The sequence below is a fragment of the Ctenopharyngodon idella genome, chromosome 10, assembly GCF_019924925.1.
Source record: "Ctenopharyngodon idella isolate HZGC_01 chromosome 10, HZGC01, whole genome shotgun sequence".
Lineage (NCBI taxonomy): Eukaryota > Metazoa > Chordata > Actinopteri > Cypriniformes > Xenocyprididae > Ctenopharyngodon > Ctenopharyngodon idella.
In genome coordinates this window covers 25,951,792-25,978,750 of record NC_067229.1, presented here as the reverse complement: position 1 = coordinate 25,978,750, position 26,959 = coordinate 25,951,792, and the positions used below count along the sequence as shown (strand labels likewise).

The 26,959-nt window shown below is 36.5% G+C and overlaps 2 protein-coding genes across 10 annotated transcripts in view; one reads left to right on the top strand and one right to left on the bottom strand.

Moving 5' to 3' along the window:
* Positions 1-5,515, bottom strand: part of tmem150c (transmembrane protein 150C) — a 17,846-nt gene extending 12,331 nt beyond the window's left edge. Inside the window, exons 1-2 of one of the 5 annotated variants that reach the window (XM_051911044.1) lie at positions 5,378-5,515; positions 734-782 (exon numbers count right to left, since the gene is read on the bottom strand). The gene's annotated coding sequence lies outside the window, so the exon portion shown is untranslated. The other 4 variants (XM_051911046.1, XM_051911047.1, XM_051911045.1 and 1 more) reach the window with 4 other exon arrangements.
* On the top strand, positions 5,489-26,959 carry carm1l (coactivator-associated arginine methyltransferase 1, like). Of its 5 annotated transcripts, none has more exons than XM_051911029.1 (13): positions 5,489-5,787; positions 7,099-7,224; positions 9,305-9,411; positions 9,549-9,632; positions 13,225-13,335; positions 16,390-16,567; positions 16,799-16,889; positions 20,584-20,665; positions 20,769-20,854; positions 22,275-22,364; positions 22,452-22,589; positions 22,917-23,006; positions 26,556-26,959. In XM_051911029.1, exons 1-13 carry the CDS (start codon positions 5,637-5,639, stop codon positions 26,563-26,565), a joined length of 1,344 nt encoding a protein of 447 aa, XP_051766989.1. In that variant the 5' UTR covers positions 5,489-5,636; the 3' UTR covers positions 26,566-26,959. The 5 variants fall into 5 exon arrangements, with proteins under 5 accessions (XP_051766989.1, XP_051766991.1, XP_051766988.1 ...); XM_051911027.1 differs by having other exon boundaries at positions 5,494-5,787; positions 9,528-9,632; XM_051911030.1 differs by having other exon boundaries at positions 5,496-5,787; positions 9,552-9,632.

The following is a 26,959-nucleotide window of genomic DNA, read 5'->3' as shown; positions in this document are numbered from 1 at the left end:
GTAGTTTTAGTGAAAAACAGAAACAGCAAATGTGAAATGAGTGCATATACAGCAACACACACACACATATACACATACACACACACACTCACACTGATGCCCTGATGCTATTTACACACAATCATATATTTATCAAAACCAGCAAGTACACACAAACACACCCACAAACACGAGCAGACATATACACACATATTCCCATTCACCCACTGCAAACAACAAAAATAATAAAACAAGTTTTTTGAGAATTCATCTTATCATCTTACACTTTCTCTACATTCTTACTGCATTGCTCTTTGTTACAGTATGTGTTATTTTCAAAATCTTCAATGCTATAGTTCACATATTGTGTTTGAACTCTAGCTCATAAGAACTGTATGGTTAAAATATGACTTTTTGTTGTTGTTGTTGCTTAAGCCTTGATGTCCTAGTTTATCATAAATGGTTGTCAGTACATTCAAGCAGTAACTTTAACCATATTTCAAATTGCATACATGTACTTAATTTCCACTTAAGTGGGTCAAAAACGCACTCTAAAGTTCAACTAATTGCATTTCTGTCAGAACCATTATTGTCAAAGATAACGGTGTTAGTGAGGTTCATCACTGGTAATTCAGCTATTACACTATTAATAAAATGAAATGTTACAGAGGTCATGGTGAGGGGATGGGATTTTTACTGCCAGAATCCTATGGTTGCACTTTATTGTGAATAAGATAGGAATAAAACAACTGACCAGTCTCAAGATTTCTTCGAGAATGCCTGATGTGTCGACAGGTTTCAGTCTATAGAGACAAAACAAAAATGCAGTCATTTCACTTGCATAGCCCAGTGTTGCTGAAATTTGAACGCTTCCATAAACGATATTGTTAATGCCACAGTAGGTTTATTTATCAGTAAATGTTCAGTCATTGATGTTTTAGTGCTCGTGCAGTGGACAGCGCCTTAGTGCTGAAATACGACTGACTCCGTTCATTTCCCTTTCACATTCACAAATAAAGCTGCAGAGATAGTAAGAAATTTTAGTGATGGACTTTCTCATACTATTAATACAAAATAGACCTTTTAAAAACTGGTATGTTAAAACATTATTTCTTGCGACTCAAAATAATAAAACGATACATTGGTTTGGAGGACAAAACCAAACCATGACTATGTTAACTTCGAACAGAAATACACAGCCTCAATTGTCTGAAACAACACAGTGCTGATCATTTGGCGGCAATAACACGCGACATTTATCTTGTGCGGCTGTCAAAAAGCAAGTCCGTAGTGTGTTCGCCATTAAATGGAAGATAGCACGTCGTATAATAATGACTTAATTGTGAACAGAGAATATAAAAACCATACCTTGTAGACAGCACACTCTTCTGTCGCGTACAAAACCCGTGTCCTCTTCATTTCATTAGGACTCAAAGACAGACATCGTTTGCATTCGGTTGTAGGCAATGTGAGAGCTAGTGAAGGGGTTTTGCTCTACCAAAAGCGGGTTTGCCGAACCGAAATGCGGTGTTAAGTCCTTACAGCATGTATTGGGCCCGACAGACTCGGTCTGATATTTCTCAGACAGACATTGCGCGCCATAGATATAACGAGTAGTCATGTCCGATTCGCAAAAGAGTCGTTCTTTTGAACCGGTTCTTTTTAATGATTCATACTAACCGATTCGCAAACCATTTGTAGGAACAATAGAATAGAATAGAATAGAATAGAATAGAAACAGGATCCCTAAAGTTATGTGCAATCTGCAGTGAAATAGGTGGAAAAAAATATTAGTTAAAACTTATTGAATAAAAACATAAAAATGGCATTGTTTTAAATGTGACCCACATGGGGCTTTTAAATTCAATATTAAATTAAAATGGACAATTCTTATTTTTTTATGGAATATTGTCATATTTTAAATAAACTTTATCCGTGCACATCATTATTGTTTTTAATTCATACCCCTTGTATAATCTTCAATCAAAATAACTTCCCCTCCCTCTTACAGCTCATTTCTTCTTTTCTCTGGTGACGTGTTTACTGGCGCAAGGGTGGGGCAACCTGTCACTCACATGAGATCCACCAATAGCAATTCACAACCATCCAATCATTTCCCAATAGACAAAATCTAAAAAAAAAATCTGTCGAAAAGGGGATAATGTCCCGGCAAAAAATTACCAGTAGTGTTTTCCCTTAAGTTTTCAGACATTTCCTTTAACCCTAAAACAACACAATGCAATGCGTAATTAAAAATATGGGTAAAACACCTGTGGAAATTAATATGGGAAATTCCTTTGTATTAAGTTTATTGGGGCATATTTTATGTTTTTTTCTTACAAATCATGTCCAAACCTACAGTTGTGTGGAATCGCATTTTGAAAATGAAAATACATAAGAAAATGTAATTGATTGATTGAACTGAGTGAACACTTTCTGCTGTGTGTGTGTGTGTGCACGCGTGTGCGTGCATGCGTGCGCATTTTTGTGATTTATGAGAACACAAATTTGTATAATGACATGGGTATTACGCTGGTATTACGACGTAAACATGAAATATGAGGACATTTCATGAGTCCTCATATTTAAAATAGCTTTAAAACATACTAAACAATGTTTTATTAAAAATGTAAAAATGCAGAATGTTTTCTGTGATGGGTAGGTTTAGGGGTAGGGGTAGTGTAGGGGGATAGAATGTACAGTTTGTACATTACGTCTATGTAATGTACTCACTTTGATAGCAAAACAAACCTGTGTGTGTGTATTTGTGTTCGATGCTTCACTGTGACACAGGGCTGGATGAGGGTTTCGTTAGATCCCTTGGCAATGACATTCAAACACGTTTAAGTGTGGTTTATGTGTCTAAATAGTTTTTGGGTCCAAAAAGAGTGGACTGAAGCTGGAGTCAGTGCATCAAGAGCCACCACACACAGACGTCTTCAGGAAATGGGCTACAACTGTCACATTCCACGTACCAAGCCACTTCTGAACCAAAGACAACGTCAAAAGCGTCTTACCTGGGCTAAGGAGAAAAAGAACTGGACTGTTGCTCAGTGGTCCAATGTCCTCTTTTCAGATGAAAGTAAATTTTGCATTTCATTTGGAAATCAAGGTCCCAGAGTCTGGAGGAAGAGTGGAGAGGCACAGAAACCATGTTGCTTGAAGTCCAGTGTGAAGTTTCCACAGTCAGTGATGATTTGGGCTGCCATGTCATCTGCTGGTGTTGGTCCACTGTGTTTTCTGAAGTCCACACTCAATGCAGCCATCTACCAGGAAATTTTAGAGCACTTCATGCTTCCTTCTGCTGACAAGCTTTATGGAGATGCTGATTTCATTTTCCAGCAGGATTTGGCACCTGCCCACACTACCAAAGGTACCAAAAGCTGGTTCAATGACCATGGTCTTACTGTCGCCTGACCTGAACCCCATAGAGAATCTATGGGGTATTGTCAAGAGGAAGATGAGAGACACCAGACCCAACAATGCAGATGACCTGAAGGCCGCTATCAAAGCAACCTGGGCTTCCATTACACCTGAGCAGTGCCACAGGCTGATTGCCTCCGTGCCACGCCGCATTGATTTTTTAAAATATCCTTTTTTTATTGATCTTATGAAGATAGTGAATTGGTGGGTTTTTGTTAAATGTGAGCCAAAATCATCACAATTAAAAGAACCACAGGCTTAAAGTACTTCAGTCTGTGTGCACTGAATTTATTTCATACACGAGTTCCACAATTTGAGTTGAATTACTGAAATAAATGAACTTTTCCACGACATTCTAATTTATTGAGATGCACCTGTACATACTCCAACATCACATCTCTGTGAGTTTAGTCATGCCATTAAGGCAATGGCCACTAGGTGGGAGTGTTGTGTTGCAGAATTAAACGAAGAGAGCTCAATATTATATATTGTAGGGGCTCTATATATCTAAATGAGCCCCCAGCTTGAGTTTTTTCATTTCTTTCTTTTTTTTTTCTTTTTTTCTTTTTTTTAACGTTATCAACTAACAAGATCATTATAAAGGTGTTTAAACGACAAAACACATTGACTTCCACATATTTGACAATCGGAATATAGCCTATCATAGTTCATGATATAATTAAAAAATTTTGACTATTTTGAATAAAAAAAAAAAAAAAAAAAAAACTAAATAAAACTGATACATGTCATACAATGTGGCTGCATGACGCGTCGGCATGGAATTAATATGTTTTGAAATAAAATAAAATAAAATAAAATAAAAACTCACGCTGTGGGCTCAGATAGATATAGAGAATCGCATCTGTCTGATTTATATCACGTAAATTCACCCATTTCTCCCGCAATATATAAAAGTAAGTGGCCGGTGAACTGGGAGAAGAATAGAGTAAGAGAATTATAGTTTCCTACACAATAGGATATGAATAGGCCTAACATAAAATTATAACTGAAAGAATTATTATCCAGCGCCAACAGTGTAAGGAATTTGTATCTAACAAACGGCTATAAATGTCTTTTTTATATAGCATAGGCTAGTACTTCATTTAAATGTCTGAAACCTAAAATAAACATTAGGTTATGTGGTTGAAAACACTGAAAAGTTATGATAGAAAGGCAGCACTAAGCGCGTCTGTCTCTGGCTCAGAAAGCAAGTTTGAATTTATCAGTGACGCACTGAACTTTCTGGTCGCACCGGTGTTGTATTCATAGATATGTAGGCTATGCTTGCTTATCTATGGGGGTGATCGTACTTGTCAAAGGGTTAAAATCAATCGCGTTGCGGGGGTGGAGAGGGGACCAATTGAAACTGAGGGGGCACAAATCAGATCTGAGGGGGCAATGCCTCCTTTTGACCCCACGTGGCGCCGGCCCTGGATAAGACCACAGTCTATATGCTGAATGCTAAGTAATGATCTCAACCACTAGTCGGATATCTTTACCATCATGATATTGTCATCATTCTCCAAAACTCATCACGATCATCAGCCGGGGGCTGGTTATGTGTGCGATACAATTTGTAGCCTACTCTTATTTCTTTCTCTCTTTTGTTCTTTTTCTTTATTTCTATTTTAATATAAGACACTTCTAAGCAATAACATTAGTGGCAATAATAGGAGTGGCGGTGAAGCTTGAACTACATTCAAAACATGCGTGAACACGTCATGTCAAAACACGCACTTACAAGTACAAATCAACACGGTAACATTAAAGTTACACACACATTGAACACACGTACATGTTAGAAATGGTGTAAAATAATACTAATAAAAAACTTACTCTTACTTATTCTTTTACTCCCATGCACCATATTCATGCCAACATTAATAATCAGATTTATAAAAATGAAACTGAAAATGAGAGTTGCGCTTCTGTAACAGAATTAGGCTACTCATGAACATAGCTTCATTTTACTCACGTGTCTGTTGCTTGTGGAGTTGCTTGTGTTTTAGAAAAAAAATTGTAGAAATAAAAATTACTTGACTTTTTTTTTTTTTTGTCGTCAGAACCTACATTCCACTGCCTGTCATTTTTTATCTTTAAGTTTAACTCCGCCCTCCCACGTCAAAGCCATTAGACCCTCCTCTCATTTGAACTTGTTCACAACCTCTGTCAAAATGCGTATACAAGAAGGATACGAGAGCTTCACCACCCTGCAATGACTCCTGGATTCAATCATGGACGATAATCAGTTACAGACCAGTTTCTCTGTAACTGTGATCTTTCTCAATGAGACCGACATGAAGCAAGATCTGCCGGATCAACATCAGGAACTCACGCTTCAAGTGCACCGACAGCTGGATGACGTCTCTCTCAACATTAATGATGGTAAACAAAAACAAGAACTACTTCAGCCTACATGTCGAAGATTTTTCTTGTATAGAGCTATTAATGTGGATGGTTCAGGACATGGTTTGGGAAGAATTTTATGAGAACTAGCCTACTTTAGATTTCGGTTTCTTAGTAAGATTTCGGGGTAATTAGTATAGGCTACATGATCTAAACAGATGCATCTGAAACGCTGAGGAGACGATAAGATTACGCCGTTGTGACGTTGTTACACGTTACATGTATTTCCTATAGTAATAACAGCTTTACCATAAACCTAGCAGGCTAAGTACACGTTGTTAATTAATGTTAATCAGTGCTTATTTGTTTAATTACAGTCTAATTTTGATTCTCAGTTGATTCTATTTGAGATCTCATTCGCTTTTTTCATTTCATTTTCCAGTATTTTTCCCAATTTTTGTTTATTTTGTTCAAGTATCAAGTTTAAGTTATGCTACTTTTTCAGTATCTGCTCCTGTTTGAAAAATATGATGAGTAAAGGAAGTGAAGAACCACATGGAATGATTTACACTGTAAATAACGTCATACCAAACAATTTGTCCACTAGCTCTTTAGTGTCTTGTTTATTGGCTGAAGGACAAATGAAGACTCTTTATTCAGGTGTGCCACACATTTCCCCGGATCTCACTGTGTGGTCCTGCCACACTGACAGATCGCTAGGATTTACTGCAGCGCTGTTCACACACCATGAGCAGCTCGAACATCGCCAGCACCGGACTCTGTTTTCTTTGACATGGTACACTGGCTCTGGCCGCCTGCGCTTTCTGCCTCCTGGTGCACAAAATCAGATAGCACCGTTCTGCTGTTTTTTTCTGCATCCCATGTACCTCACATAGCAGGATACAGCCATTTCTGATGGCAGCTTCTAGCTGAACCTCTGCCCTGGAACACATATGCCTTACTTTCTTCTGTAGAGCACAGAAGGAGATGTTTAGCAAATTCCCTTTTCTTTGTCAAAAGCATTTGGTGACCACAGGCTCAGGCTGTTAAGCTTGAAAACAATTTTAGTCTTTATTCATTGAAAATCTTGCTGTGACACCAGGTTTGACATGAATGATGCCAAACGGAACTGATTCATGCACAATATAAATCACCATCCACTTTAATTTTACATAAAAGAGCTGCATGAACATTTTCCGAACATCTCCGTTTGTATTCCATGGAAGTCATATGGTAATGACATGAGCGTAAATTATGACATAATTTTAACTCTGGGGTGTCCTAATCCTTTTAATTGTTGTTGTTTTTTTAACCAGCATTCATATACTCTGTTTATTGTTATGCTTTTAGATGCTGGAGTTTGTGTTTTTAAGTTCTCGATCACAAGGGAGACCGAGTGTTGTCGGGTGGCCAGCCGATCATTCCTCATCACACTGGGCTGTTTCAGTATCCTCATGCGCTTCACCTCTCAATCAGGTTAGTTATCTATTCTTTTCATCACTCTTTAAATAAAAATGACATATTTAAGTCAGACTTTTGCCTGATCGGTCTTCCAAAAGTGACAGAAATGTATTGATTTCGTGCGCCTTTAGAAGCCAAATGTTACTTGTAAAAACAGTTTTAGGTCTTGTAGCATGAATAATTCTTTATTGCTTTTCAGTCTTATTTCTTCAATATTTTTCTAGTATTACTAATCCAAGATCAAAGTATGGAATCTTTCGGTCTTTTTCCTCTGAGAAGCATTACGTTTTTCCAGCACATCTGTTGTACATCTGTGTTTAACGGCTCATGGAGATTTTGGATAAATCCATCGGTAACTGAATCAAACATGATAGAAATATCACTAAATTGCAAACCCTGTGGAGACACTCTCAACATCACACTCTTTATATACAGACTTATAAAGGGGATATGGATATGGATGTGTATGTTTGTGAATATATTTGTGAGTATTCTCTGAGTTTTTACTATGATGTTCTCAATTTGTGGAAATTAAATGAGTAATTATAACCATTTAACATTACAGCATAATTGGAAGTCATCATTTTAAACATATAATAGACTTTAATATATATATATATATATATATATATATATATTTTAATTTAAGCAAACTTAAAAAAATCTTCACATGTACCCATTATAATAATAATTAAATGTAAAATATCACTGCAGTCTTTAATGTAGACTATATATTAAATATAGATTAATACTTATTAAAGATACAAAAGTTAATAGTAAAGTAAAGAGCAGTGAGTGATTTTTCTTTTTCTTTTGTTATTTGATTAACATTAATGAGATACTCACCAATAACGGGCATTTTGACATAATTTTGTGTGTGTTTGTATCTGTTCAAGTGCGAAAGAGAACTCCAATTGCTACTGGCATGCTATCTGAGAAGTGGCTTTCTGTGCTTTTCCAGTGTTTGTTCACAGAGAGCCACTTCACAGACACGCGCCAGTACAGAATTGAGTTCTCTTTTGTGTCTTATCGCGCTTTAATGGTTTAAAAGCATTTGAATGAATGACAGCTTGATCATATAATGTAAGGATGCCAGGAAAAAAACGGATGCTGCGTTAATTGCCTTAAATATTTTTAATGCATTAAACAGAAAATAATTAATCACAAAAATCATAAAAGATTTGTATAATGACATTTAGAATTCATAACAAATGTTTAAAAATTTAGTCTCTTTAAACCTCTAAATACTGTAATATGGTATATTTACTATGAATAATTCTATCTAGATTAATGTTGGTTTCTAGATATAAGGACACATTTTTAACATTTAAAGTTAAACTAACAAAATTAACATTAATTTATTATGAAAAAAAAACATTAATTAACAGTGAACAATAGTATATTTATAAATTAAAAATGAACCTTGATTAACCCTGTAAAGCCAGACACCTCAGTGTTTATTACAGTATAACAGACTACTCACATAAAATACATATACATATCAGTTGCCACTCTATATCTCCCAAACATGTCTTATTAAGATGATATTTAAATGCTTAGTCTGATGATCAAAACTTTGTAGTTTTAAAACATAATGCAATGCAATACAGTGATGATTGAGAGATGAACAAATAAACGTTCTGCAAAAGCCTGATTATCATATTTGATACTCATGAACTTTCAAAAAATTACGTATGGATAATCAAGTAAAAGTTGCTTCAGTCCAATATGTGTTCATCTTGAAATATCACAAACAATATAAAAGTTATTCTGATGTATACTTTATAAAATTCAGTTAAGATTTTATGGCAAAAAGACACGTGAACCACAAGCTTACCACAATCTTTTACTTGCTGAAAGAGTATAAACAATCAATCAGACAGATGGCATGTAGTAGATTGTGTGCAACAGGCTTTTCAGCAAAGTTTTGATTGTGTTGATCATGTAGAGGTCTTCGAAATTGGTCCATTAAATATGATGACCAATTTATCGGGTTAATAACTACAGTAGTCCATTACTGTTTTGAATTGTGTCACTGATACATGATACACTGATACACTGTACATGATAGTGAAAAACAGTGACTTCTGCACAGAGTTTCAGGGCTTCCACAGAATGCTGAGTTCATGGATTGACCTCAGGACAGATCAGTCTGTGTTTCAGCAGAGGACAGATGATTCATCTGCAATACAGTACTTCCAGGTAAAGTGGAGAATTTCCCCATGCAAACCTGGACCTTTATTCAGTTCCCTTGTATGTGATCAGTATACATGATTTACTTCTCTAAGAAATGTGAGACATTTTCAGTTTTCTCTCAGTTTTATGGCTGTCTGTCCCAGCAGCAGAACATGCTTCAGGATTACCTCAGGACTGCAACGTACCAAAAAGCCATTTTGCTCAATGATGTTGACTTCAAAGACAAAGTATGTATTTATATTCCTTACCTGGCTAGTTTATTCTGATTTACATGATAATATTACATCATCAAACACAGCAAACTTTATTCTGCTAGTCTTTAAAGGTGTACTCAGTATTTTTTGTTTTTTGTTTTATGCTTTGTTGGCCAATATGGCAGTGATTTTGGACTTGTGCTGATACCTGTTACTAGGGGTTGACAATATGACTGTAATCTTTTTTATTAATTTTATTTTACAATAATATATCACAATGTAGTTATTTTATTTATTTATAAAGAAGAAAATTACAAACACTAGGTATAGTAGGTCTATCTAACAGCAATATTAAAGCTTATTAAAGCTACTGAAGTTATTCAGTCAAGAGCAGTGAGAGATTTTCTTTTTTTCTTTAGTTGTGTGATTAACAATAATGATACAGACAGCAGCAGGAATTTTAGGCTGCTGCATTTACGCTCACTTAGGGTGTGTTCACACTTGGCAGGTTTGGTTCGATTAAAATGTTTAGTGTGAAACGGCGCAGTTCACATGAAAAACTGATAATGTGAAAGGAGGAGGTGGTCTGAGTTTGTTGCACAGAAACTGTGGCACGATTCACGTGCCACAAATTTGTGTGCGTTCTTGTTCAGGAAGTAAAGTACCTCATCAAACTGTCATCCCCTACATGTGTTTTGTTGAACTAATGACGTTGTAACTGGCTAGGCAGTTTGGGTGCTTTCACCCTGGACGTTTAGTTCGGAACTTGGGCACGGTTCACATGAAAATGTGGTAATGTGAAAGCTGTCATGTGGACTCAGGAGTGCACCACGATACAGAACCCAAGACTACCTGAAGGAGGTGGTCTAAGTTTGGTTGCACTCGAATTTTGGAGCGATTCGCGTGAATGTGAAAGCAAGACAGACTTGGTTGCGATGTATATGGTGTGCCAAATTCTGACCACTAATGCACGGATCCAATATACTGTTACATATGCGTTTTCTTTCTCAACTGTGTACATTTATTTAAGACATAACCGAATGTGTTTACTCCAAAAAGACATTTTTGCAAATACACATTTAGCCGCATATCCAAAGCCCATTTGCTTATCCACGTTCGGTTCTTGACACGCACACACAGAAAGGCGCCTGGGGAACAGTTTCTCTTTTGTGGCTTAATGTGATTTTAATAACACTGTTTATTATCAAACACATCCTGCAGTTTAGCAACAGCAGATGGCATTTTACAACACTCACTTATTTGGCTGATTTGGATGTTAAGTTGGGGCTTTTAGGGAGAAACGAAAGTGCACCGCTGTGAAGGAAAGGAACGTGCTGCTGGATGGAATGTGGCAGCGGCACAATAATCATTTTACCTCGATTATCTTTTTTCATAATTGTTGGAAGCCAAAATCGAAAATCAATTACAATTAATCGCACAGCTGTAGAACACACCCTCAAGATATAACCAACTGTGTTTACGTGAACACTCACCACAACAGATATTTTTTGACATATTTTTGTGTGTATTTGACCATTCAAGCCCATTCAAATCTAATATTAAGCTGCAAAAAAGAACTAAATTATGTACTCACAGCTCTTGTGCCCAGTATGTGTCGGACAGTGCACAATTACTACATTAAGCTACTATGCTGAATTACTGATTATTAACATGCATCTCAGTCGTGCATGTTTCTTTATCAGTCAGTAACTTTAAACAGTACACTGCATGGATTTATTTACTGTACATACCGCGATATAAATGATATAGCAAAATCTCTGACGATAGACACTTTATATCGTTGCTACCATATCGTCATATCACCCTGCCCTACCTGTTACCACAGATACTGCATCACACAAAAAAGGTACTGAACTGATTTCTTTGTAGAAACATCCTATTTATATACCTCATTGGGAGATTTGTCAGCTATGATTAATTTATTCTTTTATTTATTGTATTCGACTAGTGGCCACCTTGAGAGGAAGCTACAATTCCGACAGCAGTAGAACACACTGTAAACCCGAATAAGTTGGGCTAACTCAAAAAATTTGAGGTAATCAGTTACATCAAATTTTTTGAGTTATGATGTTCCCAATTTTAAGCAAGCAGAACTATCAAGTTTTGAGTTTGAAGTGCTCATGTATGTTAATTGCTCCTAACTTGAAGTACTGAGTTAGCTCACTCATACATTTTGATAACTATTAACATAAAAGATTTAGTTAATTAATTTTTTATTTTGAGTACTTGCAAATCAAGTGAGTTATTCACTGTACACCCTAATAAGTTGTCAGAACTCAAAAAAGTTCAATGAGAATTTTTTAAGTTAAGAAACTCAAAGTTTAAGATTTTTATTTTGTACTCATACATTTTTATTGTTCTTAACTTGAAATATTTGAGTACACTAATTCATACATTTACCTTAAAATTATCAGGTTATCTTAACGTAAATATTTTGTTAGCTATAACAAACTAATTCAGAAAATGCCAACTTGCTTATTTGTTAACATGTTAACAATAGCATGGTATAGTACTTACTGAATGAGTACAGCAACTTAAAACATGTAACTTACCTGCTCTGAAATCAAGCAGCATGCGCCACTTGTCACCATGATGGTAACTCTCCAAAAACCCACATTAACAGAAACTCGTCCAAATTAGCATAACAAATCATTAATCACTACTAAATCTCCCTTACCAATAATCTTATCACATACACACACACACACACACACACACACACACACAAAACATTATATAACACTTAATTTTAGCATTTACTCTCCCTTTCGAGTGCCATGGGCAAAGCATGCAGAGAAACAGAAATCCAGCCCAGTTTCAGTTAAACTTGAGTTAGTCTAAATGAAAAGAAATGAGTTCATACAACTCAAAACAATGGAACAGTTCACTTTACTTGAAATATGTCAGTGCTGTGAACTCAAAAGAAAAAGAAAGTTTAACCCAAATTACTTCAAATTAACTGAAGTAATTTGGGTAACACTTTATTTTGATGGTTTAACACATTCTTCTGACTAAAAGTAACATTGCACCTACATGTCTACTAACTCTCATTAGAGTATTAGTAGACTGACTGCTTAATATCTGCTAACTCTTTGTTGTGATAGTCCTCCAACAGACATTCTACTGGCTATAAGTAACTTTGTAACTACATGTCAACTTATTCTAACCCTAACCCCACCAGTATACTAAAACTCTCTATTAATACTCTAATGAGAGTTAGTAGACATGTAGGTGCAACGTTACTTTTAGTCAGAAGAATGTGTTAAAAGGACCAACAAAATAAAGTGAAACCCTAATTTGTTTAATTTATGTTTGTCCTACTCAAACCAATTAAGTATTTTGAGCGTTAGGGTTTACAGTGCATTTATATGTGGAAATGTTCCTATTTCTCACATGTCATGAGTTTCATTCCAAGGTAAAACACATACTCTGATTAAAAATAATAAAATTATTAAAATTAAATTTACTGAGTGCACCTTTAAGATTTTTTAAAATAAAAGTCTTAATATACAGTAATTGTACTGTGTTGATAATTCTTTAGTACCAAACAGTTTGCCTCAAATATGTACTTTGTTCTTATGGTATACATTGCATCTGTTTGTAGGTGGTTCTTGATGTCGGCTGTGGAACAGGGATATTGTCCTTCTTTGCCGTCCAGGCCGGGGCTAAGAGAGTTTATGCAGTGGAGGCCAGTTCTGTGGCCAAATATGCAGAAGTACACACAATATATTTATGATTCACCCTCCACCCTCATGTAATTTCAAACCCATATGAGTTTCTTCCTGGAACACAAAAGATGCTTTGTATTTTCAGCAGATTTTTCACAATGCTGTTTTCCATGCACTTAAAATGTAGAAGAAGTATTATAAAAATAGTCTGTTTGACTACTGCAAGTTTTCTAAAGTCATATGATATCTTTGTGTGAGGAACAGACTGAAATGTAATTCTTTTGCTCAAAATCTTGTCTACTACTGTAGCTCTCACATCTTATTCCCACTTCTGCATATTCAAATGTTGGCTATGAGACACACAAAAAACAATGGTATTTGACAACATTAATATGTGATCTTGATTTGAATATACACAAATGCAAATGAGATTTGAGGGGTTTTTTTTGTTGTTGTTTTTTGGATAGGGAAGATTTGGGTTTAGTTTAATTTTGGGTCTGTTTCTCACACAGTTGTTGTAAGCCTTCAGACGACTTGGATCATAGCACACGGATACTTTAATGATACATTTATGTCTTAAAGCATCCATTTCCGTAGACTTTATTGTAAGAAAGAGCAAAATGAACATTCTGCAAAATGTCTGGGCTTTACAGAAGAATCAAAATCCTACGGCTTGAAACGATATGGGGGTGCATAAATCAAGACAAACTTTCATTTGTGGGTGAATTAATCACTTAATCATCATAATATTGGAAAATCTGATCTGACCTGTTTGAGGAAATGTGTACACTTTACACATAGGGCCTAATGTGCTATGTTAATATGAAGGAATTTATTTATTTATTATTATTATTATTTTTAATTGCATTGTATTGTGTTTTAGGGTTGAAGGAAATGTCCATAAACTTAACAGAAAATGTCCTGGCTGAAAATTACCAGTAACTTTCTGTTTGTCTATGGATTTTTTTCTTACAGTGTGGCAATAAAAGCAAATCATATTTTTCCATGATCCAATCTATACAAAGATCTTTCAGTGCATAGTGAGGACATATGTATTTCTTGGCCAACTGTTGGATGTGCTAGGATGATAAATCACTTATCGCTATCTATGTTTGTCATACCCATTTGGCCTGAAGTTCAGGGCTATGGGTTTTGTGGAAAAATACCCAGGCCGAGCCAACTTTTATGGAACATTTTAACAGGGCAACACCTTCAAGAGGTCCTTCAGAAGGATCTTTTCTGCATGTCTGGAATGCATGACATTCTGGCTGCTAAATGACTTGAAGACAGATTTGGCCCGGAAAATTGTGTAGTGGGCAAGGACACACTTTTACATGGATAAAGACTGCTTTCTTAACAGACAAGATTAGTACTAATAGCTCGCTTTTTCTCATTTAATAGGAAAATGTCTTGTTACTCTTGTAGTACTTTGTAGACTACAACCACATGTGTTTGAGTTTCTACTGCCACATCTGATTTATGCAACCAGTGTTCCAAATATAAAATATAGCCTTTAACTGTTAATCTCTAAATGGTTTCCTTTGTTTAGAAAAGAGATTACAAATGTTTCTTTTTTGTGTTATTTTGCAAGGGTGATAATCAAGCCCATATTTTTAACTCTGCCTCAATGCTTGAAGTGTAAGGAATCTTCCATTTAAAGTTTAAAGTCAGGATGAAACAGAAGTAGCGATAGTCTTTTGTTCCCTATTGTGACCTATAAATCTGAGTGAAACGACTTCTGGAATAAGAACAAATGTAGGGCGGGACTTGATTTTGTTCATGTGGAATTGATTGGATGATCGTGGTTTGCTATTGGTGGATCTCGTGTGAGTGACAGGTTGCCCCGCCCTCATGCCAGTAAACACGTCATTAGAGAAGAGAAGAGCTGAGCTGCAAGAGGGAGGGGAAGTTATTTTGATTAAAGATTACCAGGCAAATGAATTTTAAAAAATGATGTGCACAGACAATTTATAATAAATACTGAAAACTTCAATAAAAAAATAAGAATTGTCAAATTTAATTTCATAACTTTAAAGTCAATATATTTAATTGCAACATCATTACAGATGTGTAAATATATTTAAATACAAGACATACAAGTTTTAACTGAAATAACTGTTTTAGTTTGTCAGAGACAATAGTGATCATTAAAATACATAAGGTGTAGGACTTAAGTTGGTCAAAAAAGTACAATAAAGTTCAGCTAATTGCATTTAAAATAATTTTACACTCTAATAAATTTTCATGTAATTGCAGTTGACATGCAATTAACATTACATTCAAAAACTCATATTTTTGTTAGGCACTTCTCATAATATTCCTTCCATCCAAATTATTTGTTGTCTAAGTTGTCTTTTTTAAGTGAGACTATTTTTGTTGGATGATTTCGAATATATCTTTACACAATCACCACTACTAGTGATTTCTTTAAATGGTTAGTTCACCCAAAAATAAAATTTCTGTCATTAAGTACTCACCCTCATGTTGTTCCAAACCCGCAAGACCTTCCTTCATCTTCATAACAAAAATTAAGATATTTTTGATGAAATCTGAGAGTTTTTATTATCTCCCATAGAAAGCAACAAAATTACCACATTCAAGGTCTAGAGACTACAGTCAACGTGACTCAACCTTAATGTTATGAAGCAACGAGAATACTTTTTGTGCGCAAAAACAAAACAAAAATAACGACTTTATTCAACAATTTTTCCTCTTCCCTCTCAGTCTGTTATGCAGTAAAAAAAACTCTTGGATTTCATCAAAAATATCTTAATCTTAATAATTGAAGATGAACGAAGGTCTTATGGGTTTGGAACGACATGAGGGTGAGTAATTAATGACAGAAATTTCATTTTTGTGTGAACTAACCCTTTAACACATACAATATTGTGGTCTTGTGGTTATACCTTGAAAATGGTGTGTATTTTTTAACTTTTATTATTGTGCAAGAAATAGTATTCCATTATAAGTGCATCACTGTAGAATTGATTGTTTGTTTTTACAAACTGAGGAATGATTTACAATATTTTCTTTGGTAATTGACAGCATGTGGAAAAGATGCTGATAAAGCTTAAGTTGTTTTGTCATTCTTGTCTCTTCAGATTTTAGTGAAAAGCAATAGCTTGTCCGACAAAATCACGGTTTTGTCAGGAAAGATTGAGGAAGTTTCCTGTCCAGAGAAGGTGGATGTGATCATCTCAGAGCCCATAGGCTACATGCTCCTCAATGAGAGGATGTTAGAGAGCTATCTACATGCCAAATACTGGTTAAAACCCAAAGGTCTGTACATCGCAAACAACAATTGCAACAATAAAGGCCACTACACGCTAATTCATATATGTCATGTGTTCAAATGTTATGGGTTGTCAATGCTATGTTATGTTTAAAAAGCTAATTTTATTAATTGGGAATTGATTGAATAGAGAAAAGTTACATACAGTATGTCAACTGAAAAGTAAAGATTCAGAGGCATAGTTTTTACTTTTTGGTTCACCTTCTATCACTGTTCAGGAATGATGTTCCCTACCCAGAGTGACATTCACCTGGCTCCTTTCACTGATGAACAACTGTACATGGAGCATCATGCCCGTTCCAGCTTCTGGTAATGCCTTCTTCTGCTTTCTTTACAATCTATAGCAGTGTTTCTCAACCACATTCCTGGAGGCCTGTGTTTTAATTAAACACACCTGATTAGGGTTATCAGCTCATTAGTAGTGACTCAAAGATCTAAAATGGGTGTGTCAGACAAAGGAGACATGCAAAATGTGCGGTGTTGGTGGGCTTCCAGGAATGTGGTTGAGAACCACTGATCTATAGCAATTCTCTAACCTGCACTTTTCATTAATAGTAATTACATCTGGACATCTAGGACATAAAAGTTTGTTTTGAAGGGTTTTTTTCCCCCCTTCTTCTTCTTCAGTTTTCTTCCCTGTGCATTGGTTGAAGATAACCAAAGGTTCAATAAACAAAATATGAAAGTGAGGTGAGCAACCATTATGCATTTTGCTGTCTTCTCCTGTGTTGTCATTACCAAGTAACAGGAGTAAACAGCTGCTGCTTTGATGAAGCAAATACATCACATTCGGACTCAAATAACATAATGTGAACACAGTCAATTGAACCAGGCAATTGAACCAAGTGTGAAAGCACCCTTGCTCAAGTGTGGGTATCTGCAGGTCAGAGTAATGGGCGTGCCAAAAGGTAGTGGGCATGCCGAAGGGTCTTTACAATTAGTCACGAAAGTTCCTTGTTAGGGTGTGGGGTAGGGTTAGGGGGTTAGTTTCTGTTGTAGCATTGCTCTACCTTTCGGCACACCCATTACTCTGACCTGCAGCTATCCCTGTCTCCCCTTACTCACCCTCATTATCCTCCAAACCTGTATAACCTGTCTTCTGTAGAACACAAAATGAGAAATTCTGAAGACTGTCACTGTTTCCCATGCAAATACAATGATTGGGGACTATGAAAACTCCACTTATATTTAATAAATGGTTCATACAGCTCATGCACTATATTCCACGTCATCTGAAGCCATATTATTGCTCTGCTTGAGAAACCTAAATGTAATGTTTTATTCACCTTTACAGTCCACTTTCATGGATCAATCAGTGAGTTGAGAACCAGGCCAGCCAGATCCGTTTCAATGACCATGTAGCAGCGGTAAACTTAAACATATTATGTGCAAAGGTTTCCAGAAAAGGATTATTTACATGAAGCAGCTCCACCCTCATAAAAACTTTTGCCAAGCTCTGCCTACATGGGTTACTCTTGCTCTCTCAGACAAGCTTTATTGAATGTGATAAATGAATGGGAGGCTTCCATGAACAGTGCGGTTTTCAGAAAATGCGCTCATATATTAATTTGAGCAACATTACTCTTGTGTTGGCTGGAATGTGTGACATCTCAAAGAATTTTTTTATCTGCCGATATCTGTAAGTCAGAATCAAGGCAAATTAACATTATTATAGTTATTTGTAATCTTTTGCAATATTACTGTTTTTCCAGTATTTGTGATCAAATAAATGCAAGTCTTGGTGAGCAGAAGAGACATCTTTCAAAAACATTTTAAAAAAATCTTACCAAACTGACCCCAAACATTTAAACAGTAGTGTACATTCATTAGAAAAGAGCAAACATTTGTATGATAATATGTCGCTAAAGAAGGATTGGTGGAGGGCCTTATTTTAGGGTCGAATGTTGATAACGCATACCTATAAGTTCATCCACCTAAAAAAGCTTTACCTCAAACATATAATAAACATATAATGCTTTTGACTTTACAGCTCCAAAATAAAGTTTTTTTTTCCTGAATAATTCATTCATATTTCATAATTTAAAAGTGTTTTAACAAAAGTGCGAACTGCATTTTCAGCATTTAAGCCCTCCCAAAACTGTCCCTGTTTTGGTCCATTGCAGATGTACTGCATTACCGTAAACATGAACCAAAATTATTTTCTTTGGTAACGGGCATTATTCCACAAATGGTGTTGAGAGAACTTAGCTTGTATTGAATCCAGAACATTCCTTTAATAGTGTACATGAGCATACCACTACAGACCCTCTCAACCCTACATGCATCACACTGAATGTTTACAGCCTCATCCATGATGGTTTATTTTACATTGGCCCTCAGGGGGTTGTGGTTTGCTAGCATGGAAAGACAGTAATCGTCCCACCGCCCACAGCCGGCACTGTACTTGCACCGTGCCGTGACCAAACTGAAGCCAAGCAGCTTCCCGGTCCTGTAAAACGCTGTGGTTCAGTCCAAATCTGACTCATGGCGCATAGTTCTCTTCTCTCTGCTTGTGCTATTACAGCAGACTGACTGTGAGCAGTTTCATACTTGTGATGTGACCATACTTCAGAACATTAAATAAAATATTTGTCTCACTGGAGATTTTATTACATAAATATAGATAATGTAACCATGTGTCATGTCAAGTTTAACACCTAATATTTGTTATGTTAAAGCAGGAATTTAGCTTTAGCTTTTGACATCAAGGTTTGGCTGGTTAGCTTCAACAGCTAGCCCATGTTGGTATACCATAACTACACCATTATATGGGCAAAAAGCGTCTTTCTCTCTTGAGAGCCATTGTATAATACAATTATATGGTTAGTTGTATTTTATTTGCATTTAACATTTCCTGCTGTCGCAACCCACCAGTTGAGAACCACTACTCTAAAGCAGGGGCCATTAGGGGGCCTCAGCAAACTTCCAAGGGGGTCCCAAGTTGAAAATAAGACAAAACAAGCATTTAAATGAGCTAAAAGAACTAAAAATCAAGATATTTCTTATTTTAATTCACCCCCTTACCATCTGTTTTCTTCTTTGAAGAAGCAGAATTTCCACAGTCATGTAAAAATCATGTAAATTAATACAATATTGAAACATAATGGGAATTTTTATGATGCACATAATTTTTTCCAGCCAATTTTATCAGGTAGAAATTGCGAGTACATATTTTTAAAAATCTAATTTATTAAATTAGGAAAAACTGGAAAAATCATGGAAATTCATTGGTTAAAAAAAGTGGGAAATCTTGATATTCTGAAAGTTAATGTATAGAAACTAAGAGTGTCCATAGATTAAAATTGTTTAAAAAAAATCATTACAGAATATGAACCAGAGTAAACTTATTAGCCTACATGGTGGGCTATCCACTTTATTCCTGACTGAAATGAATAGTTTAAAATCATAAGGTCTCATGTCTCTTTCCAGGTTTGTTTTCACAGGTAAATACAATTTATTATCTGTAAAAATGATGGAAATCACTTTGAAATAGTATCACGCAATGCTGAAGTTCATGAATATTTTTTATTAAGGCAACGTATATTACATAATGCAGATATATATCACTATAGTTATATAGTTTATATTTAACCCGTCCGTTATTGCTGTGGAAAGAATTGCGCTTTTTCATGGCCTGTTGAAAGTACCTGGTTGATGCTTTTACACTTTTAAATGTCCTTTTAATGTTCGTTGGTTGAAGGGTGAGTAGAATAATGTCATCTCATTGTACCCAGTTTTAAAAAAAAAAACGTATTATTGCATTCATAGAGCGAGCCTTTTACTGACTGTTTACAGCTTAACGGAAGTTACACCCATAATTCGCGCAAAGCATCATGGGGCGTAGGAATCAGGTGAATAAAAATTGGTGTGTACAATAAGAGGACCTTGGAGTCAAAAATTATGAGAACCACTGCTCTAAAGCATTCACATAATTTTGCTCAAAATAACGTTAGTTGGAAACATATGTTTAACTCCAAACAACTGGAATTTGATTTTAAATCAGGAATCAGAGGTGTTTCTATGGAGTGAACTTGAGCGGCCTTCATTCTTCTGCTTTGGATGAGTTCTTTAGACAGCCAATAGTGGTGAGTCCATGTTTGTCACATACAGTACATTGAGATGTACAGCGTTCATGAATCTGGATCTCAGATTGCTTCATAATGTTGTCATTATGTCTGTGCATTTCAGGACACATTTGATATGCAGATTCTCATGGCCAGGTCTGTGAAATACACAATCAACTTTCTGGAGGCAAAAGAGGAAGATTTACATCGGTAAAATTGCAAGCAGCTATTGCGAGCTAAAGCACACCAGTGGCATGCACATTTTTAGGAAAAGATTTTCAGGAGATTTGCCATTTTACTTACCGGTTTTTAATTTTAAAGGGTTAGTTCACCCAAAAATGAAATTTGTGTCATTAAATACTCACCCTCATGTCGTCCCAAACCCGTAAGACCTTCATTCATCTTCGGAACACAAATTAAGATATTTTTGATTAAATCCGAGGGTTTCTGAAAAAACACATAAGCACGTTATTGCACCTTTTGAGGTCCAGAAAGGTATTAAAGACATTGTTAAAATAGTCCACATGACTACATTGGTTCAACCTTAATGTAATAAAGCAATGAGAATACTTTTTGTGCACAAAAACAAAAACAAAAAAACGACTTTATTCAACAATCTCTCCCCTGTCAGTCTCCTACACTGATCACATAGTGTATGCAGCATTTCCATGCTTACGTCCGAACGCCGACTCAGTATTGGCCAGCGCTGTACACGTGAGCAGCACAACGCATGTGTGTGATGCTGACGCAGGAGCTGGCCAATACTGAGTCAGCATTCAGACATAGAACACAGAAGCGCAGCACTGTGTTTACTACGTGATCGGTGTAGGAGACTGACAGGGGAGAGAAGAAATTGTTGAATAAAGTCATTATTTTTGTTTTGTTTTTGCGCACAAAAAGTATTCTCGTCGCTTTATAACATTAAGGTTGAACCACTGCAGTCACATGGACTATTTTAACTTTGTCTTTACTACCTTTCTGGACCTCAAAAGGTGCAATGATATTGCTGTCTATGTGGGGTTCAGAAACCCTCGGATTTCATCAAAAATATCTTAATTTGTGTTACAAAGATGAACGAAGGTCTTACGGGTTTGGAACGACATGAGGGTGAGTAATTAATTATAGAAATTTCCTTTTTGGGTGAACTAACCCTTAGTTAGTGTGTCACTAAATTTATTTGACATTTCAGGGCAATGTGCCAATGATTAGTGCAACCTTTCATGTCAATATATAAAATTACCAAAATACCACCTCTCTTTGGTAACTTTTCTAGCAAATAGGATTTTTCTGGAGAGTGGTGGTTGATTTCAGGTTAGACAAACTTATGGCATGATTGTGTCACTAAACTGGTCTTGTATGCTCAGGGAATTGTGGCAATGAAAAAGTCAATACAAGGATATAGCTTTCCTGTTTGGCATCTTTATCATTAAATTTTAATTAATGCATCACTGGAGAACAGTTAGTTGTCTTAGAATAATTTTTGACCAGCATGGTTTTGAGATGATTTGTGCAAATTTAGGGACAGTCTGTTAAAAAACCTTTGAAGGATGCATTTGAAAAAGTAGGTTTCAAAATATTTTATGAAAACCTAGAGCATTGTCTCAATATTTGTAGTGTATGTAATTTACAGGTTGGAAATTCCATTTGTCTTCAAACTGCTGCAGTCAGGGCTAATTCATGGACTTGCTTTTTGGTTTGATGTGGCCTTTGTTGGCTCAAGGTGAGAATCTAAAATATGAGAGGAAAAGTTTCTGAGGCAACATGCTTGAAAGGATTAATAATTGTGTTGTTATGCCCTTTTGTACAGGATGACAGTATGGCTGTCCACTGCTCCAAATGAACCTTTGACTCACTGGTATCAGGTGCGCTGTCTTCTGCAGACCCCCCTGTTTGCCAAAATGGGACAGACATTATCTGGACAGGTTCATCTAATAGCCAACAAGAGGTACGTCTAACTTTGTTAATGCATATGATGAGGGGGCAACGGGAAGTGGGGCTCATAACATTTCTGGGTCTGGAACGTGGAAGCAAAATATAGCAGAATAGAATAGAATAGAATTAGGGATGGGAATTATATAGTGAAAAAAAAATTAAATCACAAATGTTTTATATTTCAGCATATTCATAGTAATCCCCCTTTTTTATTTGTTTACAAACTAATGTGAAACATTAATGTCTTAACCTTCAGAGTCGGGAACTTGACTATATACAGATTGGTGGTATATAATCCTGCAACTGCATTATTTCTAACTGCAAATGTCTTCTTTTATAGACAAAGCTATGACATTCACATCACTGCTGTGGTTGATCAGTCTGGATTTAAATCTGGGAACACACTGGATTTGAAAAATCCTTTTTTCCGGTAAGCACTACAGAAATTTGGTAAAAGGAAAAAAAAGCAAAGTTAGTCTTAGTCACGCCAATTAAATAGAATTTGGACGCTGCTGTTTTTTTTGTTTGTTTGTTTTTTTATCTGCAATGATTAGGGTGGGACCTGCAGAATTCAACAGTAAGGCATGTGAAAAGCTTTCCAATTCTGCTAAGAATTCCGTAGAAGTCTTTGGCCCCTTTTACATCTGGCATTAACATCCTCATAGTATTATTTTACGGTGCATTTGAAATAATCAAAGAACAAAAACAATCATTCCTAATTCTTGTTTTACAAAGCAATAAACAACTGAGTTTGTCTTTAGTACTGTGTTAGTGACCTTATAGTCCCTGAAAGAAAACCAAGAAATACAAGTCAATGGAGCAATCAACCCCTCACAAAACATTTGCAATCCAGTTAGTAAACCAAGGTAAAGGTTTTAGAATCGTCTTGGTTACTTATGTAACCCTTGTTCCCTGCGTAGAGAACTAGACATTTTGTCAGTAGCTGACACTATGGGGAACACCTCAGGTGTGACGATTGTCTGAAGCACAACCACGGCAATTTCACTGGCTGATGACAAAGCAAGTGACCTGTGTGTGACGCGTCACTAGCACTAAAAAGGCCACTTTATATCACCAGCACGCTGCAAATTTTTCTGAGGGAGATGCAGCAGGCATGTTGGAGTATGGCAGTGCTATGCAGCATCTTGTTCCCTAATCAGGAAACTAGGGTTGCATACGTAACTGAGACATTCCCCTTCGTAGGTTCGCGCAACACTGCTTCAGTAGCTGACTTTTTGGGGAAACACTAGCAACTGTGCCATAGTACAAATGACTGCCCAGCAAAAACCGTGAAAAGAGAGCTTAGCACAAATTTTATAAACAAAAGGTGAACATGCTCAACCCAAGATGCCCTGAGACCCCGTGATTGAGTCCATGTCCAGACTGTAATATCTGATAAACGCGTGTGGAAAGGCCCAGCCTGCCGCAGCACAAATATCCTCCAAAGATGCGCCCTTGGACCTGTTTTGCCCACTCGCACTTTGTTACATTCTAGGACAGACCCGCTGCATGGATCTTCTCCAGGGTTTGTTGCAGATGCATTAGATGGTCTGCCCAAGTTTTGCTGTAAACTATAACATCATCAAGATATGCAGCAGACCACTCTTCACATCCCTGGAGAACATTGTCCATTAGTCTCTGAAAGGTGGCACGTGCTTAATGTGGGCCAAAAGGTAAACCAGTAAACTTGTATAGCCCTAGCAGAGTACTAAAGGTGGTGTAGGGCGCAGGATCAAGGGCCGTCTGCCAATATCCCTGGCACAGAACCAGTGTGGTGATAAAGCGGGTCTGTCCTACACTTTCCAGCAGTTCATCGATTCAAGGCATAGGGTAGGCATCAAATTTGTATTGAGTGTTTAACTTGCTTTTAAAGGGATAGTTCACCCAAAATGAAAATTATGTCATCATTCACTTGCCCTCAAGTTGTTCCAAACCTGTATAAATTTCTTTGCTCTGCTGTACACAAAGGAAGATATTTTGAAGGAAGTTTGTAACCAGGCCGCTTTGGGGCACCATTGACTTCCATAGTAGGAAAAAAACTACTATGGAAGTCAATGGTGCCCCAGAATTGTTCAGTTTCCCACATTCTTCAAAATATATTCCTTTGTGTTCAACAGAACAAAGAAATTTATACAGGTTTGGAACAACCTGAGGGTTAGTAAATGATGACAGAATTTTCATTTTTGGGTGAACTATCCCTTTAACTTGTGGAAATCGATGCAGACCCTTAGTGACCCATCCTTTTTCGTGACAATGACCAGGTGGCTGCTCCATTTGCTCATGGAGGCTTTGATTACTCCCAGCCGCCTCATCTCTTCGTTCTCCTCTTTCAATGGCACAATCTTTCTTTCTGGCACTCGGTAGGGTCACTGTCTGATAGGATTGGTATTGATCAGATAGATGGTTGATGAATCAATGTGGTCTGCCCCAGGCCTCTGGCAGAACAAGGCAGAAAAACGATTAAGGAGGTCTTGTAATCCAGTCCTCTGGGGTTCCTCCTCTGCTGGTTCATCATCCTCTTCCTCTACCTTCCTGATCAACAGTGACATCGCTGGGGTTTAAATGCTTGGCTCTTTCCATTCTTTCAACAATTTGATAATGGTATACATGATGAGACTTCCCTTTCTCTGGGTAGAAGACTTCATAAGTCACTAGCCCCATCTTCTTTGTTATTGCATACGGGCCCTACCACTTGGCCACTGTAAGGGACACAGGTCAGTTTAGCTCAAAGGGAATTATTAATTAATTTTTAGGGGATTTTTTTAAAAGAGTCACTTATTATTATTAGTCCATCTAGCATTGTTTTGGAACGATTCGATGCAGTTTATATATAAAACAGTCTCTGTGGGTTTTTCTGTGGATTTTAACTCTGTGTCGCTCAGAAGGTTTGTTTTTTATCAATGTTTCGGGATCACACAACCTCTGCCGTTACTTCGTGGGGCTCAAGATGTGAGTCACAATGTGTTGTCTTTTCGAACATTAGTCTTGGGTTAACTACCCCAAGTTTACAATGCTCTTCCTTAGCTAGAATGCATGCACTTAGCTGGGGGTTCCTAGACTGAATGGCATCCCAAAGGAAAGATCCTCTGATTTAGGGTCCTCAGTGTTGATTCAGAATTCTATTGTATATACTGTTTGAACAAATCATCTGCAAGATTCATTTACACCAGTAACATGTTTGCAGGTGTAGGTAGCAGCAGCAACACCATCTGTTCTTGCTGTGCTTGCTGCAGGTTTTCCCTCGCTTGGTCTTGATAGCTCTCAAGCCGGTTGTGCTTCTCCAATACTTTAGTACGGCCACCAGGGGTCTCCCATCCCTTCTGTAACATGTCCAATGCTCCCTGTATATGCCAGCCATACCGCTACACGAAGGGGACGAAACTGGTTGAGGCTTGGGGAACTTCTCAGAACTTCTCAGTATGGGAAAAGGCAGCCACTTGTCCCAGTCATATAGGCTATGGGCCCTACCACTTGAGAAAGTCTGCTGAATTTATGTTCCTAGAGAACGTGCAGTCTTCAAAATTTATCAGAAATTTGTTTTTAATCATTTTTTAGTCTAGATCACTATTACAGAGTTGCACACTGATAAAAAATGAGATTGCATGAATAGAATTACATTGACAGAAATTTTGAGATTTTATTGATTTCTATAATTCCAATAATGGAAATCACAATTTTTAAATTTACTGATATTTGCAGGTTTTTCATAATCATTATAATTATGCTAATTCAGATGACGTCTTTATGAAATATGTGCAGTGTTTATATATATATATATACACATATAATAGAGTATATAGAGTATATATATAGAGTTATATATATATATATATAAACTCTCTCTCTCTATATATATATATTTATATATATATATACAGGGACTCAAATAGATATATAATATCTATCTGAGTCCCTATTTAAGATGAAAAGCTGTATTGGATATTTAGGTAAGTGTGATCTGTCTCTCTGTCTTTTACAGTTACGCCTGAATCATTCTCATCAACGAAAACGAAGACTGCAGGTCTATCACTCAACATTGCAGATAAAATATACAATATTACTACTCAGATTATAATCCACAAATCTGAATCTAAGAACCCTTCTGTAAAATCCAGCATAAGGTATGTTTTGCATGCTGGGACCAGCATGGGATGCAGGAGTGCTGGTAAACCAGCTACACCAGCTCAGTTTTGCTTGAGAACAGCATGGTTCACCAGCTAGACCAACTCTAGACCAGCCCTATACCAGCTCTAACCAGCATAAACCAGCCTGGACCAGCATGGAATTCACGCTGGTTTATAGTAGATTTTTCAGCAGGGAAGGTTCTGTGTGCATGTGATATTGTGATATGTGATATATATTAATAAAAACAAGGTTACTGAA